Here is a 17,622-nt window from a genome sequence, read left to right on the forward strand (position 1 = left end):
TTCTTTCTGGCTTATTTCTCTGAGCATGATCCCTTCCAGCTCCATCCACATTGCTGCAAATGGCATGAGTTTATCTTTTTTGATTGCTGAGTAATATTCCATTGTGTATATGTACCACATCTTCTTGATCCAGTCATCTATTTTTGGGCATGTGGGTTGTTTCCATAGCTTAGCTATTATAAATAGTGCTGCTATAAACATAGGGGTGCAGGTGCCCTTTTGAATTAATGTTTCTGTGTCTTTGGGGTAAATACCCAGGAGTGGAATTGCTGGATCATATGGAAGCTCCATCTTTAGCAGGTTGAGGAATCGCCACACAGCTCTCCATCGTGGTTGGACCAGTTTGCACTCCCACCAGCAGTGCAGGAGAGTTCCTTTTTCTCCACATCCTCATCAACATTTGTTGTTGCTAGTTTTTTTTTAATATGTGCCTTTCTCACTGGTGTAAGATGGTATCTCATGGTAGTTTTGATTTGTGTTTCCCTGATTACAAGTGATGTTGAACAATTTTTCATAAGTCTGTTGGCCACTTGCTTTTCCTCTTCAGAGAAGTTTCTTTTTAGCTTTTCTGCCCATTTTTTGACTGGATTATTTAGTTTGTTTTTGTTGAGCCTCATAAGCTGTTTGTAGATTTTTGTGATCAGTCCTTTATCGTTAATGTTGTGTGCAAACATTTTCTCCCAATCGGTAGAGTGTCTCTTTGTTTTGGTTTCTGTCTCTTTTGCTGTACAGAAGCTCTTTAATTTGATGTAGTCCCAGCTGTTTATCTTTGCCTTCACTATACTACTTTGGGTGATGTGTCTGTAAAGATGTCTTTGAGGTGCATGTCATGTAGTGTTTTGCCTATATTTCCTTCTATATATTTTATGGTTTCAGGTCTTATGTCTAGTTCTTTAATCCATTTTGAGATGGTTTTTGTGCATGGTGTGAGGTAGCAGTCAGGCTTCATTCTTTTGCATGTAGCGACCCAGTTTTCCCAGCACCATTTATTGAACAAACTTTCTTTGTCCCATTGCATATTCTTTGTTCCTTTGTCAAAGATTAGTTGACCATAAATCTGTAGGTTTATTTCTGGATTTTCTATTCGGATCCATTGGTCCATGTGTCTGTTCTTGTTCCAATACCATGCAGTTTTGATTATTAGGCCATGTCTTGGCACATGTGGCTGCAGGCTTGCGGGTGGGAGAAGAGCTCCAGGGGCTGCATTCTAGGAGTGGGTGAGGGAGGTGGTAAGGTGGGAATGTACAAAATAGTGTGAAAGGGGAGTGAGGCAGGGTAAGGGGCTGATCATTCAGTGTGGGAATCATCAGGTGAGCGGAGGAAGAATGTGGGTGTCTGGATCATTACCTTGCTTCAGAGCAGGGGCAGAGCACAGCTCTGGGAGCTGCAGGCCTTAGGCTGACCCCAGCCTTGTGGTTTTCTAGCTCTCTACTGACCTCGAGGAGGTCATGCATTTCAGTCTCCCATTTCCTTCTCTGTAAAATGAACATATTCATACTGCCCCAAAGGGTTGTTATTAGACTAGATGTAACATAAAAATACTAAGCCTTGGATAAATGTGGCTTAATATTTATCTTTCTGATTAATAGTTTTCTAAATTTTGCACCATATGAATCATTTGCCTTATGGTTTCCTTCCTTGTCCCATTCACAGTGAAAAAATGAAACTGAAAAACAAGGTTACTCAAAGTCTAGTGGGGTCACTGGGATGGGAGTTGGGAGTTTAGAAGTGACTGGCCCAGGCAGACTGGGTGAGGTGTGGGAAGGAGGGCAGAGGAGCCCGACAGCACGTATCACACAGTGGGCCTACAGCATCTGGCAGAGTCCTTGGTGTGTCCAGATGTCACTCACCTCCCCCTCTGCTGGACTTTGCCACAGGGTCACGCCTCAAAGCCAGAAGTTTATGGCTCCCACCTGCGCAGGTGGACAGGAAACAGCATCTCTTCCCCATGTCTCTCCACCCCACTGTGGTCAAGGAAGGGATTCCAGGAAACTCCATCTCCTTGTGACCTCATGGCATGCTTGTCCCCAGTCGAAAGGCGGGAAGGAGGCAGTTGTTGTGGAGAATGGGCTGACCAGACCACTTCTGGGAAATGCTGGGTAATTGGAGAAGCCTGGAGTTTGAACCCATTCAGATGATGGGTGTTGGCCAGCGCTCCGGGGAAGCACAAGAGGTGGAGCCAGGTAACTTCCCTGCTCTCCTCTCTCCTAGCCTCCAAGTACTTTCCCTCTGTGATTCACATAAAAGTGACTCAATTTCAGGCAAAGGGAATTTGTGTGGCCTGAGGCAGAGGCCTGAGCAGACAGGCTGGGGAAGATACCGTGATGCCCTCAACCCCCTCCAATAGGGGCGCTGCCTGTCCTGCCTGCAAGGGACCCCTGGAGGATGCAGTGACTGCCACCTGTGGACACACCTTCTGCCGGCTGTGCCTTCCCCCACCCTCCCAGATGGGGGCCCAGGCCTCTGGCAGAGTCCTGCTCTGTCCCCTTTGCAACCAGAAGGAGGAGAAGGAGAACCTCCTGGTTCCTGTGCCCCTGGGCCCTTTGGGAGAGACTTACTGCGAGGAGCACGGTGAGAAGATTTACTACTTCTGTGAGAATGATGCCGACTTCCTCTGTGTGCTCTGCCGGGAGGGACCCTCCCACCAGGCCCACACTGTGGGCTTCCTGGACGAAGCCATTCAGCCTTACCGGGTAAGGAGCCTGGCTTTTACTCAGGCCTCTGGGCAGGACAATGTCCTGTCATAGTGAAGGGACTGGGCTGGGAATCTGGATGAAGGACCATGGTTTCTATATCAGGGGACCTCAAGGCTGTAGGGACACTGGGGACACTCCCAGACTGTCCCAGCCACATTTCACTTGGATATGTGGGCATTCAGCCTTAGCGGGGACCTCAGCTCCAGCTGCCAGAGGGACCCCCTGGTGATGGAGCAGCAGGAATTGAGCCCTGTCTACTACTGCACTCACCATGGAAGGGACGCAGAGCAGGGCCTCCTGCAGGTTATGGGCAGGGAAACCCAGGGCCCAGCCTGGATATGGATTTCCCAACGCCCTAACTCTGGACTCAGAGGGAAATGCGGGGCGGGCAGGGGTGACCTATAAGCACTGCTGTTCCTTTTGGGGAAGGAAGGGGTGGCGTAGCCCATCTAATCTTGGGGACATTGTCTATTCCTGTCACCTCAAATCTTTCTTCTGCCATCTAGTCACCAGGTCACAAAGTGGTCTCCTCAGAAGCATCTGCCGAATCTTTACCTCTGCCTCAACTCCACAGCCACGACCAGCTCCGCTCTCACCACCTCACACTCAGACTTTGCATCGCCTCTGTGTTCCCTGCCTCCCCTCTCACCTTTCCAGCCACCCTCTAATCTGCTTCGAGTTAGATCTTCCTAAAACACAAAGCTCCCAGCTTTGTGGTTTTGCTCTCCTGCTCACAACACTTGCATGGATCCCTAGTGCTCAGAAAAAGCTCAGTGTCTTCAGCAAGGAGTGCACGTCCCCTTCACAGCCAGACCCTCCCTTCCTGTCCCAGCCGCCCTCCCCGAGGCACCAGGAGTTCACGCAGGCCAAACTGCGTATCTTTTTTTTTTTTTTTTTTTGGTCCTATCATTTTAAATTTTTTTTTTATTTTTTTAAATAAATTTTATTTTTACATTCCCCATACAATTGCAACCCCCTTATTTTGACCCCAATCCCTCCCCTCCCCAACCCCCACCCCCCATAGAGTGTCTCTGGTTCATAGTTTTTGTTGATTTTGATTTTCACTTTCTTATAGTTATTCATTTTCCTGGTCCCTTATTAAGTTTTCTAGATTCCTGCTATGAGTGAGACCATCCGGTATCTTTAATGTTTGTCTTTCTGATTAATAGAATTTTCTAAATTTTGCTCCACATGAATCATTTGCCTTATGGCTTCTTTCCTTGTCCTACCCACAGTGAAAAAATGAGACTGAAGTACAAGGTCACTGAAACTCTGGTGGGGTCACTGGCACTGGGGTGGGGTGGGGTGGGAGTTTGAAGCCACCAGCCCCGCAGACTGGGGGAGGCGAGGGAAGGAGGGCGCCGTGGGCAGGAAGTCTACTTCCGTTTCTAATACATTGGCAGGTAGTTCCTTCCTCCCGGAATGCTCTCCTCACTCTATCATTTGTTTCTTTACACTTTTAATTGTTAGGTCTACAACTCGGGCATTGAGTATACGCCTCCTGTCTCTTTCCTACTGGGAATTTATCTTCCACGCCCAGAGCTAAGGGTCCCCTCTTTCTAAAACCTTGCCTGCCCCTCCTCTGCACTGCCATCTGCTGTGCCCTCCTCCAGCACAGCAGTTGTCTACAACATTTTAAGCACTTGTCACCCATCCCTGCCCTGCAAGCCCGGCTCCTCGGGCAAGGACGGCACCTTTTCCACCTCTGAGTCCTCAGCTCTCAGCAGTGCACCGGAAGGTAAAAGTTAAAATCTGTGTGTTAAACTAGGAAGAGACCCCAGCTTTCTGCCCATTCTTCTCCTGCAGGAGCGGCTCAGGAGTCGGTTGGAAGCTCTGACTACGGAGAGAAATGAGATTGAAGATGTGAAGACTCGAGAAGATCAGAAGCTCCAAAAGCTTCTGGTAAAGCCACATCCAAGGACTACCTTTTCCTTCAGGGGCTTCTCAACAGACTGGGGAAGTTTGTTGGTATCTGCCTCGCTGGGAAGAATTGGCAAACTGTTTTCATTTACCTCCCTCCCTGCCCCTGCCCCTGTACAAGGGCATTTGGAGACAAGCCTTTGGAATTCCAGAATATCAGAGTTAGAAGTGGTTCTGACATTTTCTAATACAAGATTTTATCAGCCATTTTTTTTTTTTTTTTTTTTTTTTTTTTTACTGCAGCAGAAAATACAATCCAGGAAAGTGATGTTCCCAAGGCCATCTGGCAAAGCCCAAGTTCACGGTGGAATGACTAGAGCCAGATTTCTCTTTTTCTTTTTTTAAAAAAAGGTTTATTTATTTATTTATTTATTTATTTATTTATTTATTTATTTATTTATTTATACAAGCACTGGGTACAGTCAGAAGCACCGGAGGGTGAGAGAATTCACCATAGCCAGAGCGGGGAACAGAACAGGCAGACCGATGAAATACACTGCTGAGGGGAACAGCGGGCGGCAGGAGAGGTCTGCACACCATGTGGGACCCTCACCGGTGGCCGGGGATCAAACCAGTGCTGCAGAGGCTGTGGGCAGCTTCGCAACCCAGTGCTCAACCGCTGCGCCACCAGGGAGGCCCTAGAGCCAGATTTTTTGATCCCCCTTAGTGCATTCCTCTTTCCATCCCAGTCTGTCTGTGTGAAAGCGATGTCATCACATGGGGAGCTCGGGGCCAGAGGCATCTGCATTCTAGCCCTGATCCCAGGCTGACCTAAGGATAGTAGACTGATGGTGTGGCGATCTCTGGCTTACTCCTACCTTTTTCATGCTACAGAGTCATCCAGGAGTAACTCCTAGTGTGGGGCTTTCTGGCACTCTGACCAAAGAGACAGAGTTTTAAGATAGGAAGCTATCTCTAGCATCTCTCAATTCCCATCAAACTATTATCTGTAGGGTCTCCCTGGTGGCGCAAGGGGTTGAGACACAGCCTATGAAGCTGTCCACAGCTAGAGCAGCATGAGTTTGATCCCCACCCAGGGAGCTATCCACATGGAATAGCAGACCTCTTCTGACTCGCCCACTGCTCCCCTCAGCAGTGTATTTCAGTCAATCCAACTGTTCTGTTCCCCGCTCTGTCTCTGGTGAATCCTCTCATCCCCCGCATATCTGGCCTGTACCCCAGTTCTTGTATGCATAAATAAATAAATCTCTTTTAAAAAAATATGATCTGTAGATGGTGACCTCGGTGGCTAAGACCCGAGCCACTTACTCTTCTTTTTTTCTTTAAATTTATTTTATTTATTTATGCATATAAGAGCTGGGGTATAGGCCAGAGGTGCAGGGTAGGAGATGAGAGGATTCACCAGAGACAGAGCGGGGAATAGAACAGATAGATCTACTGAAATACACTGCTGAGAGGAGCAGCGGGTGAAACAAGAGAGGTCTGCTGTGCCATGTGTGTATCTCCCTGGCCGGCTGGGCTCGAACTCGTGCTACAGTGGCTATGGACAGCTTCACAGTGCTGGGACTTAACCCCTTGAGCCAAAAGGGAAGCCCCTCACTCACTCTTCTAATAACTTGGGTGGACTCTAATCACAGTTTCCTTTTGCTTCAGTTGCTCTTTAAGAAACCACTATAACAATCGTCACCTGATTCTAGGGAAGGATGTGTAGAGTTAGGATGCCATCATAAATGTGGAAGGATGCAAGCTTTTCAAAAAGTCCAACATGACTCTGAGGGCATAAAGTGGCATCATTATTAAAATCTCTAAATAAGATAAGAGCATAGCCCTCAGCATTGGGTGTTTAGCCTGAGACCTACCTATTTCTACCATGCTATTATTTGACAGAAAGTCTTGGACCTAGTTACACCATCTCTCTCTTAATCAACAGTAAGCGTATAGATGATCCTCCTGGAAGCCAGCTCCTAACCATGTCATTTTTTTTTTTAATCCTTTGCAGAATCAGATCGAAAGCAAAAAGAAACAGGTAGAAGCAGTTTTTGAGAAGTTGCGCCAAGAGCTGGGGGATCAGCAGAGTTTCCTGTTGGCCAGCCTGAGGGAGCTGGAGCAGCAGGTCTGGAAGGAGAGGGAGGAGTACATCTCCACGGTCTCTGAGGAGGTCTCCCGGCTTGGCGTCCAGGTCAAGGAGCTGGAGGAGAAGTGTCAGCAGCCAGCAAGTGAGCTTCTGCAAGTGAGAGACACCCACCACCCCATGGAAGAGGGACCCCACAGGAAGGGAACACCGTACTCAGGGCTAAAAGATGCTGGGGAGGACATGGGAGGCAGGAAGGGGAAGTAGAGGTTATCCAGTTATTTTCGCTAAAAGAAATTACAGATGTGCAGACCCAGAAAGGCTGGATGAGCTCTACATGTGACCCACTGGGGTCATGCCAAGGCTTTGGTGGCAGAGGAGGGTCTTGGGTTGAGTGTCAGCCCTTCCAGCTGTGTGACCTTGGCAGGTCTTGTAATCTCTCTAAAGATTTATTAATTAATTAATTTATTTATACAAGCACTGGGTACAGTCAGAAGTGCGGGAGGGTGAGAGAATTCACCAAAGTCAGAGCGGGGAGCAGAGCTGCGCCACCAGGAAGGCCCAGGTCTTGTAATCTCTCTAAACGTGGAGATAATAATAGCTCCTCCCTCGAAGAGATGTTGCAAAGATTAAGGAAGAATCCATGTGAAATGCTTAGCCTGATTTCTAATTCATGGAAAGAACTCAATGCAGGATGCCTGTTGTGATTATCATTATATATTACATTATCCTATTTCACATCAGGTCTGGATCATAAGGCAAAGCCGGGTCCCTGCTCTTCCCACCTCTTAATTGTTGGAGGCAGAATACACCCCCCAGGAAAGGCTGGGACAGAAAAAGCAGCTCAAGTGAACAGGCTACGGAGCCTCCAGTTAGCAAGGAAACAGGATGTAAAATAGCAGTGTGATGAAGAGGCAATTAAACAGGTACAGCTCTCTGGAGGAAGTGAATTGTGAGCTGATATGTTAAGAAAGAAAGAATGTATAGACCCTCTGACGGGAACCGGGTATGGGAACTAAATGCATGTTCTCTTTCTTTTGCAGGATGCCCGAGGCAACCACAGCAGGTAGGGCCGCTCCCCAGTGCCACTTCCTTACACTCTGAGGGTGGAGGGGGACCCACAGACCCCTCGCCCCATGCATGGCTGCACAGAAAAGCAAAAGCACTCACACACATTCACTCACACGTGAACAGTCCAAACCTAAAAGTTTATGTACTAAAGTTTCATTTTTAAATGTAGGACTGATTGGTTTGGGGAACACTTTTTTTCCCCTTTAAAGTGAAGTTATAAATAATAATCATTGGGGCCTCCCTGGTGACACGGGGTTAAGTCTCAGCACTATCAAGCTATCGCCATGAGTTCAATCCCCAGCCAGGGAGCTACCCACATGGCGCAGCAGTGTATTTCAGTAGCTCTGCCTGCTCTGTCTCTGGTGAATCCCCTCACCTCGTCCCCGTGTCTCTGGCCTCTACCGCAGTTTTTGTATGCATAAATAAATAAATAATCATGTTTGGGGGCTTATCCAGTAACATCTATTTAATCCTTGAAATTATTAGCACTAGAGTTAGCATTTAACACCATTTAATATATTATCCTAGATGGAATTTTATTTATTTTTTTTGTAGAATATGATAAGCACAGAACCTGGGAAGCCCAGCCTGCTTTTTCAATCATTTCCCATTCAACTTCCTCATTTCCTTCAGAATTTCAAATGCTACTATAAAAGTGCAGCCACAAGGAGCTTGCCCTAAGGATTGCCAGTCCCGGTGGTGGGGGGAGGGAGGAGCGGAAACACACAAGTGGGCAACACTACTATATACTGTGTGCCTAGCATGGGGCAGAATTGAATGTAGGTGTCCATGAATCAGGAAGTGTTTCTAAACATACTTTTCAAAGAGTGCCAGACATTTAAATCTAGAAGGGCCTTGGATGCCTTCTACTCTGAGGAAGAAGCTGAGACTTGGAGGGGGAAGTGCTTGCGTAAGGTCACACAGCAAGTGACAAGCAAGGACTGAGCTGAAACCAGAATCAGGGGCCTTTTCACTGCAATATATGTTTTCTTTCATCTCGTTTTCTTTCCCCATCCCTTTCCATTTTGTAATGAACAGCACATAAACCAGAAATAGTTTAAGGGGCCTCCCCAGTGGCGCAGAGGTTGAGCACTGGGTTGCGAAGCTGCCCGCAGCCTCTGCAGCGCCGGTTCGATCCCTGGCCACCGGAGAGGGTCCCACATGGTGCGGCAGACCTCTCCTGCCACCCGCTGCTCCCCTCAGCAGTGTGTTTCATCAGTCTGCCTGTTCCGTTCCCCACTCTGGCTCCGGTGAATCCTCTCACCCTCCTTCGATTCTGACTGTACCCAGTGTTTGAATGAATGAATGAATGAATGAATGAATAAATAAATAGATAAATAAATAAATAAATAAGTTAAAGTGTTCTTCAGGTGGTACCTTACTGCCCTCTAGAGGCAAATAGGGGTAATGACTTCTGAGGCTTTCCAATTCCACCTGTCCTTTGAAAGAACCTACATCTGGGTTTTGAGGAGTGATTACTGTTAGTCTCCCTTAGGTCTAACTGAAATATCTCTGGCTTTAGAAGCTACATTTACATTTTCAGCAAAGCTAAGAGATCAAAGTTATCGATCTAATTAGTCACCACAGACACCAAAATTCTTTAGTAAGATTTTAGCTTAACTTGGTCTCTATGACCCAAATGTTGTTTTGGGGCTTTTTTGTTTTTGTTTTAAAGATTTATTTATTCATGCACACAAGAACTGAGGTACAGGCCAGATGTGTGGGAGGGTGAGAGGATTCACCAGAGACAGAGTGGGGAACAGAACAGGCAGACTGACTCAAATAAACTGCTGAGGGGAGCAGCAGGTGAGACAGGAGAGGTCTGCCACGCCATATGGGTATCTCTGTGGCTGACCGGGATAGAGCTCGCGCTTCAGAGCCCACACTTCAGAGGCTGTGGACAGCTTCACAGCTCTGTGCCCAATGCCTGCGCCACCAGCAAGGTCCCCAAATGTTGTTTTTGGAATTAGAATCTAACTGGTTCCCAATGACCTGCAGGTGTGAGATGAAGAATTTCGTGTGCCCAGAGGCCGTTTCTCTTGACCTCATCAAGAGGATCCGAGATCTTCACAGGAAAATACTTACCCTCCCAGAGATGATGAAGGCCTTCTCAGGTAAAGGGGGATGGGCAGTGGCCTCCCCCTCACATTAGCAGCCCTCTCTGCCTGCTGTCCATTTTCATCTTTTCTATCTTCCAAACCTGGCTCAAGACATCTTCCTTCATTAAACTTCCCCTTAGTGATTCCACTCTTCCCGGGGGGCCCATTCCCTGGAGCATCTCCTCTGTTCCCCAAGGACAGCACTGGACTGAGAGTCCAGGAAGGTGACAGCTGCCTCTCTTTCAATAGACCCAAAGCAGAAGCTGAAACTTCTCCTGTTCTTGTCCTCACACTGTTCCCAGAACATGCTGCCCTGGGGGGCTTACCTGTAAGAAACAAGATGTCACAGATCTTTCTATTTTTGCTTTCCTCAGAAAAGTTGGTGCGTCATCTGGAAACAGATTCAGGTAAACAGTTGGGGTTTAGGGGAAACTTTCTTTAATCCATCTACTCCTGAATTTACCCATTCAACCCAAGGCAAGCAGAGCAATTAAATGCATGAACTTGGGACCTGATGGCTTGGGTTCTCTGTTCTAGCTATTGCATGTTAAGAGACACTGGGAAACTTATTAAACCTCTTTGTCCCATAGTTTCATGTATAAAAATGGAAGATGTAATAGTACCTACTCTGTAAGTAGCTGTGAGGTAAACGGAGTAATACATACAAAAAGTTTCCTGTAGTACTGGCACAATTAAGTCATTATTTAATTTAAAAATATATCAAGGTTTTGCTTTTTACCCAGCAATATGCTAGACTTGGATAAATTGAATTGAATGAATACTGTATGATTTTAAAAATAGCATTTACTTTTAAATCGGTGCTTAACTTAGAAACTGTTTCCACAAGTATCACCTCAGTCTGCTTTTCAAACTCAATGTGCAGGAAATCACATGGGGGTCATGTTAACATGCGGGTCCTGATTCAGCAGGTAGGGGATGGGGCTCTAGATGGCATTTCTCACAAGCTTCCAGGCAAAACGTGCCTCTGGCCCACGGTGGCCAGAGCTCTGGGAGCAATGCCTTACAGTACAGCACCCCTGGCAGGTCGGGTAGAAGAGCTTTCATCCCCTGTCCTGGTGGAACAGAAGGGGACACTGGGGTTCAGGAAGTCAGGCCAGTGGCGGGCTGCGTGCGCTTTTGCTGCCTCCCCCGCACAGAGCGGTTGCCAGCTCTGTTGAGTCTCTCTCCTCCCCAGGGCTCATCACTCTGGACCCCCAGACCGCCAACCGCAGCCTGGTCCTCTCGGAGGACGGGAGGTCGGTGAGGTACACCCGGCGCAAGCAGAACCCGCCCGACAGTCCCCTGCGCTTCAAGGACCTCCCTGCCTTGCTGGGCTCCCCCGGGGCGCCACCGCTGGCAGGTGGAGGTGCAGCTGGGAGATGGCGGAGGCTGCATGCTGGGGGTGGCCCGGGAAGACGTGAGGAGGAAGGGAGAGCAGGTCTTGAGCACCGACGAGGGCATCTGGGCCGTGTTCCTGTCGCAGACGGGGTGCTGGGCCAGCACCTGCCCCATCAAGGACCTGGCGCTGAGTGAGGTTCCGCGCCAGGTGTGTGTCATCCTGGACTACGAGCTGGGGCTGGTGACCCTGCTCAACGCCGAGACGGAAGCTTCCATCTTCACTTTCAACGCCCCCTTCTCCTGCAAAATCTTCCCTTTCTTTGCAGTCTGGAAAAAAGGTTCCTGCCTTGTTTTGAAAGGCTGAGGCGGACAGTTGCAAGGGCTGTGTATCCTGTGGAGATAGCAGCACCCTGGGGTGCAGGACCCCTGGCCAGCGGGGTGACCTCGGACTCCTCATTGTGCCCAAGTGGGGCGAGGGGACAGGGATGTCTGAGTCCACACAGCTTTGTGATTGTTTTTATTTATCGCATGTCCCTCAAGTCCCTGTCTTCTTGGTCTCTCTGCTGACTCTCCAGTTCTCTGTTCTGGGTGAAGGACCAGGGGCAGGCAGGACTGCTCCTAGGACAACAGCGATGCTGGGGTGCCAAGGGGTTTTTGAAATAAGAAACAACAACAGCAACAGCAACAACAACAACAACAAAAAAAAACTAAAAAAATTTTTTAAATTAAATTTAATTTAATTTTTATATTCCCCACACATTTGCAACCCCCTGATTTTGACCCCAACCCCTCCGTTCCCTGCCCCCCCCCCATAGTGTGTCTCTGGTTCATAGTTGTTTGTTGATTTTGATTTTTTCTTTCTTATAGTTATTCTTTAAAATTTGTTTTTAAGATGCAAAAGAACCATGGGAAAAAACAGGACTTTGTTGGACTGCCCTAATTTATACGGTTTGTGTGTGTGTGTGTGTGTGTGTGTGTGTTTTGGGCCATGCACATGAGGATGCTTCCCACCCTTATATATATAGGACTTAAGGCATATTCCTTCAACCCTGTGTGGATCCAGGTTCCCTTCCTTTCTGACACCCTTCAGGTCATTTTCTTGTACAGAATGTCCTAATAAAGTGTGGGACTCAGCCAGACTCTGCATTTCGTGTGTCTGATCAGTGCTGACTGGGTGGGAGGAAGACAGTCTTACAGCCAGAGGCACCTCTGTGACCTCTGTCATTGAGACTTGCCTAACAGCAGTGGACACCAGACCCCGCTGTTCAGTAAAACAGCATTGTGCTCAGGTCTAAGCAACCTCTCAAATATTTATTATTATCACCATTATTATTATTACTCTTGGACACAGAAACAGACCACACATTAAGATGGATTTACAAAGCAAACTATGAATCTTTTTAACAACCGTGTCCACACCACTACCACCTCATTCTGATTCTAGCTTTTTCCCTTTCTCTCAACACTCCCTCCTGTTTATGCTCCCAATGCACCCCCTGAAGGTGTTCAATCCCCAATCCAATCACCTTTATCCTCAGTATGAGTAAATGTACAAGATAACCTTCTATAACCTATGACCCCAACCCTTGAAGTGTGGGATCAGCTGATTTAGACATTCTAAGTGCTTGTACCATGTGAATTTCATTATCAGATATAATATCAATCATTATGATACGGACAATTACTCCAAATTTAATAGAACAAATATCCTTGGTAAGAATAAAAGGGCAGGGGCTCCCTGGTTGTACAAGGGGTTGAGAAACAGCACTGTGAAGCAGTCCACAGCCACTGCAGCACCGGTTCGATCCCAGGCCAGGGAGGTGACCCACATGGCGCAGCAGACCTCTCCTGTCTCACCTGCTGCTCCCCTCAGCAGTGTTTTTTAGTACATCTGCCTGTTCTGCTCCCTACTCTGTCTCTGGTAAATCCTCTCATCCCCCACACCCTGCACCCCAGCTCCTGTATGCATAAATAAATAAATTTTAAAAAAAAAAGAAGAAGCCAGGGGACTTGAGGTTTTCTTGATTTGGAAAAAAATCAAGTTGTTTGGTGGGCCAATCCAGTAACAGTAGTAGTAGTAGTAGTAGTAGTAGTAGTAGTAGTAGTAGTAGTAGTATTGCTTAATGTTTATTATAAAAGTCGTATACACTCATGGTTAAAAAAAGATTACAACATTTTCAAGAGCATAGGTTTAAAAAAAAAATCTCTGAATAAGCAGTCCATAATAATCACTGGTATTAACTATTTGTGTAACTTGCCAGTTTTGTATACAAGTATATTTAGTTTTAATGTTTTACATGAATGAGATTATACCACAAATATTCTTTGTAGACCCTAGAAGAAAAACTGTATGTAACACATGTTAAATTATAACGTGTCAAACACAAAGGAAGTAAAAACAGTGTTTTTCCAAAAAATGCATATCTTTCCTTTGAACCCTATAACAAACATGTGAAATACATAGGACATATTTTGCTTTTCTCACTCAGTAGTTGAGGAAACTGGCACACAGCTAAATGAACTTGTCCATCTAGTTTCACAGCCAGTGTTTGGAACCTACTGGAATTAGAATTTACCTGTCCTGGTCTCAGTGGCTCAGTCTGGTGGCCTTTCCACCTTGCTCAGACTTCCTGGACAGACAGATCTCAGTGAGGCTTTGGTCTTTTTTTGGGGGGGTTGGGTTTTTGTTTTAAGATTTATTCATTTATACATATAAGAGCTGGGGTGTAGGTCAGAGGTTGGGGGGGTGAGAGGATTCACCAGAGACAGAGTGGGGAACAGAACAGGCAGATTGACTGAAATACACTGCTGAGGGGAGCAGCAGGTGAGTCAGGAGAGGTCTGCTGCGCCATGTGTGTCCCCTCCCTGCCCGGGGATCAAACTCATGCTGCAGTTGCTGCAGATTGCTTCACGGTGCTGACGCTTAACCCACTGCGCCACTAGGGAAGCCAGTGGGGCTTTGTTACCTCTGCACTAGACTAGTGTTTTAGACAGACAAGCCCTTTTTGGTTGAGTGTGAAAGAGAAAAACAAACAACTTTCACTGTATTTGTAAGCCTCCAGTATACTTCTAATTTTACAGTGGTCCACGTAACTTAAGGGTGTGGATATATACATTTGGATGCTCTGAACCAAAATTAAATTGCCCTGCAAAAGGAAGAAAAAAAAAGTTGTAGATGAAAGGGAAAGTTTAGGAGCAGTCAAGATCCAAGAATGAAGACTGGGAGCTACCTGGAGAAAAACAATCCACTTGGTGGCAGGAGAGTTTGAATATATTTGGACTGCAGTGTTTGTGAGTAAAATCCTTCTTTATCTCCACTGCAGGATGCTCCTCGCAATCTACATTGGTCTCACTGCTTTGTAAGCACTGCCAATCTGGGGCATGTGAAAGGACTGAGTTCTGTCCACTACTGGGCAGAAGGCCAAAAAAAAAGAAAAGAAAAAAACCACAAAAGAACTGTCAGACTGCTGGATGACATGAGGAGCAACTGCACACTTAAAGTGCCTCAGAGCAAAGGCCAGGACACCAGGTATGCGTGGGGCCTCAGTGAAGGCAAGCAGCTTTATATGCTAAATGGTGAGGGCAACACACCACGTGCTTCAGGCCCCCTGATCTGTGGATCTGTACCCCCATCAGCCAGCATCAGGACCTGGGACTTCAAGGGCAAAATCATCGTAGATGAACCAAAGCAAGAAGTTATCAGAGTTTTAAACTCTTTAGTGGACCTGGCTCTTTATAAAAGAATTTAACAAGAAAGCAAGACAAACTAGATCCAGACAAGGTTGTTTGTTGTTTTAATTAGGCTGTGCACAAGGGAGACAGGACTGAAATAGGAAGTTTCCAAGCTCCTCTCTGAGGTCAGTTGGGAAAAGGTTTTTAAGGCCGTTCACCCCAAGGGCGGGGTGGAAGGGAGCAGCATCATAGCGTGTTTTGGGGTGGTTTACACGGCACATGCTCAGAAGGAGTACGTGCTTCTTCATACTTTACGTGTGTAATTAACAGCTTAAGTCTCCACCTAAGGGTGTGTGTTTTAGCATTCCAATAAGACCTAGGTCACGTCTAGGGCAGGTTTGTGTGTTGTTGTTGTTGTTTTTCTGTTTTTGTATGCAGACCCTCAGCACCCACCCCTCCAAGAAATTGGGAGACCATCAGTTGCAGAATCATCAGTATGTGGCCATTTGTTAGTCTAATGGTATATATCAAGCAAGTTGCTGAAACAAGACATTTAGACAATATCTATGATTTAATCCATCTGTTTAAAGCAGGATGCTAGGTAAATCCTTCTTGCCAGCTACAATTTAATCCACCTAGATAATCCCATCAGTACCAGCAGCAAGGCAGAATCCCCCCAGGGCCCCTCTCTGGTCTGGTCTGATAGTTTACAGACCTCAACAAAAAAGAGTGAGTCCTTTGCCCTCTAGAGAAATAATTCACCAGAGAGTTCTAGGTGTAGTTGGACCAAGCAAGGCTCTTATACAAATGGGAAATATAAATGTTGTCCACAGGTTAAACAGGCAAGAATTGAACCTTGGTGTGGGACAATAAAGCCCACCCTTCATTGATCTGAGGCTTGAGACCAACTACAAGGACACAGGCCATGCTTTACAGCCATTTTAGTGATGTCTCCGAAGTTGACAAGGTTGTCTTTTATAAAAAAGATGGTTTCAGTTTGCAATTAATTGGGTAAAAAATTAATTGCAATTAATTAGCTTGAAACATCATAGCCAGACATTTTTTTTATTTGTTCTTTTATTGTTCACAATTATTTTTAATATAGTTTTTATTTTTTTAATAATTTATTTTGAATATATTTTTTAATCATTCTTCTTTTTTGTTACAGTGTATGTTTTCTCATCACAGTTACAGTCCTCGTGAAATTCCCACCACCAATTCACCCGGGCAACATCACCAAGGTCCCTTGTGCTCTTCCCACCTGTTTTGATACTACTCTTTTCTCCCCCACTGCAGAATGTCTCCGATTTTGATTTTCACTTTATTATAATAACTTTTTTCCTGATCCCTTATTTGGATCCTCTACATTCCTCCTCTAAGTGAAACCATCCAGTATTTTTCTTTTTTTTCTGGCTTATTTCACTGAGCATGATCCCTTCCAGCTCCATCCATTTAGCTGTGAATGGCATGAGTTTATCTTTTTTTGATTGCTGAATAATATTCCATTGAGTATATGTACCACATCTTCTTTTTTTTAAGATTTATTTATTTATACAAGCACTGGGTACAGTCAGAAGCGCGGGAGGGTGAGAGAATTCACCAGAGCCAGAGAGGGAAACAGAACAGGCAGACAGACGAAATACACTGCTGAGGGGAGCAGTGGGCGTGGCAGGAGAAGTCTGCGCACCATGTGGGACCCTCATCAGTGGCCGGGGATCGAACCAGCACTGCAGATGCTGCGGGCAACTTCTCAGCCCAGCACTCAACTGCTGCGCCACCAGGGGAGGCCCTGTACCACATCTTCTTGATCCAGTCATCTATTCTGGGGCATTTGGATTGTTTCCATAGCTTACCTATTGTAAATAGTGCTGTAATAAATGTAGGGGTACAAGTGTCCTTTTGAATTAATGTTTTTCTGTCCTTTGGTAGATACCTAGGAGTGGAATTGCTGGGTCATATGGAAGCTCCATTTTTAGCAGATTGAGGAACCTCTACACAGCTTCCCATGGTGGTTGGACCAGTTTACATTCCTGCTAGCAGTGTAGGAGAGTTCTTTTTTCACCACAGCCTCGCCAACATTTGTTGTTGCTAGTTTTTTTGATATGTACCATTCTCACTGGTATAAGATGTTATCTCACTGGGTTTTGATTTTCATTTGCCTGATTACAAGTGATGTTGAACATTTTTTCATATGCCTGCTGGCCATTTGCATTTCCTCTTTGGAGAAGTGTTTTTTTTTTTTTTAATAAATGTAACATTTTTTTTTTATATTCCCCATACAATTGCACCCCCCCTTATTTTGACCCCAATTCCTCCTTTCCCCTCCCCCATAGTGTGTCTCTGGTTTATAGTTGGGAGAAGTGTCTTTTTATCTCTTCTGCCCATTTTTTGACTGGGTTGTTCACTTTATTTTTGTTGAGTTTTGTCAGCTCTTTATAGATCTTTGTGATCAGTCCCTTATCATTAGTATTGTGTGCAAAAATTTTCTTCCAATCAGTGGGGTGTCTCCTTGTTTTGGTTAATATCTCATTTGCTGTACAGAAGCTCTTTAATTTTGATGTAGTCCCATCTGTTTATCCTTTCCTTCACTATCTTTGCTTTGGGTGATATGTCTTTAAAGATGTTATTGATGTGTATGTCATGTAGTGTTTCACCTATCTTTTTCTTCTATATATTTTATGGTTTCAGGTCTTATGTCTAGTTCTTTGATCCATTTTGAGTTGGTTTTTGTGCATGGTGTGAAGTAGTAGACAAGCTTCATTTTTTTTTGCATGTAGCAACCCAGTTTTCCCAG

At 45.8% G+C, this 17,622-nt stretch overlaps 1 protein-coding gene across 1 annotated transcript; it reads left to right on the forward strand.

Moving 5' to 3' along the window:
* Positions 1-2,324: 2,324 nt before the first annotated feature.
* TRIM15 (tripartite motif containing 15) lies at positions 2,325-11,520 on the forward strand. The gene is given in 8 exon segments (XM_037519241.1): positions 2,325-2,693; positions 4,503-4,598; positions 6,577-6,807; positions 7,692-7,714; positions 9,718-9,833; positions 10,193-10,225; positions 11,014-11,158; positions 11,160-11,520. Coding segments are annotated over 8 exon segments (1,374 nt in total).
* Positions 11,521-17,622: the final 6,102 nt, after the last annotated feature.

The sequence above is a fragment of the Talpa occidentalis genome, unplaced genomic scaffold (assembly GCF_014898055.3).
Source record: "Talpa occidentalis isolate TD23 unplaced genomic scaffold, MPIMG_talOcc4v2.1 talOcc4.2, whole genome shotgun sequence".
NCBI lineage: Eukaryota > Metazoa > Chordata > Mammalia > Eulipotyphla > Talpidae > Talpa > Talpa occidentalis.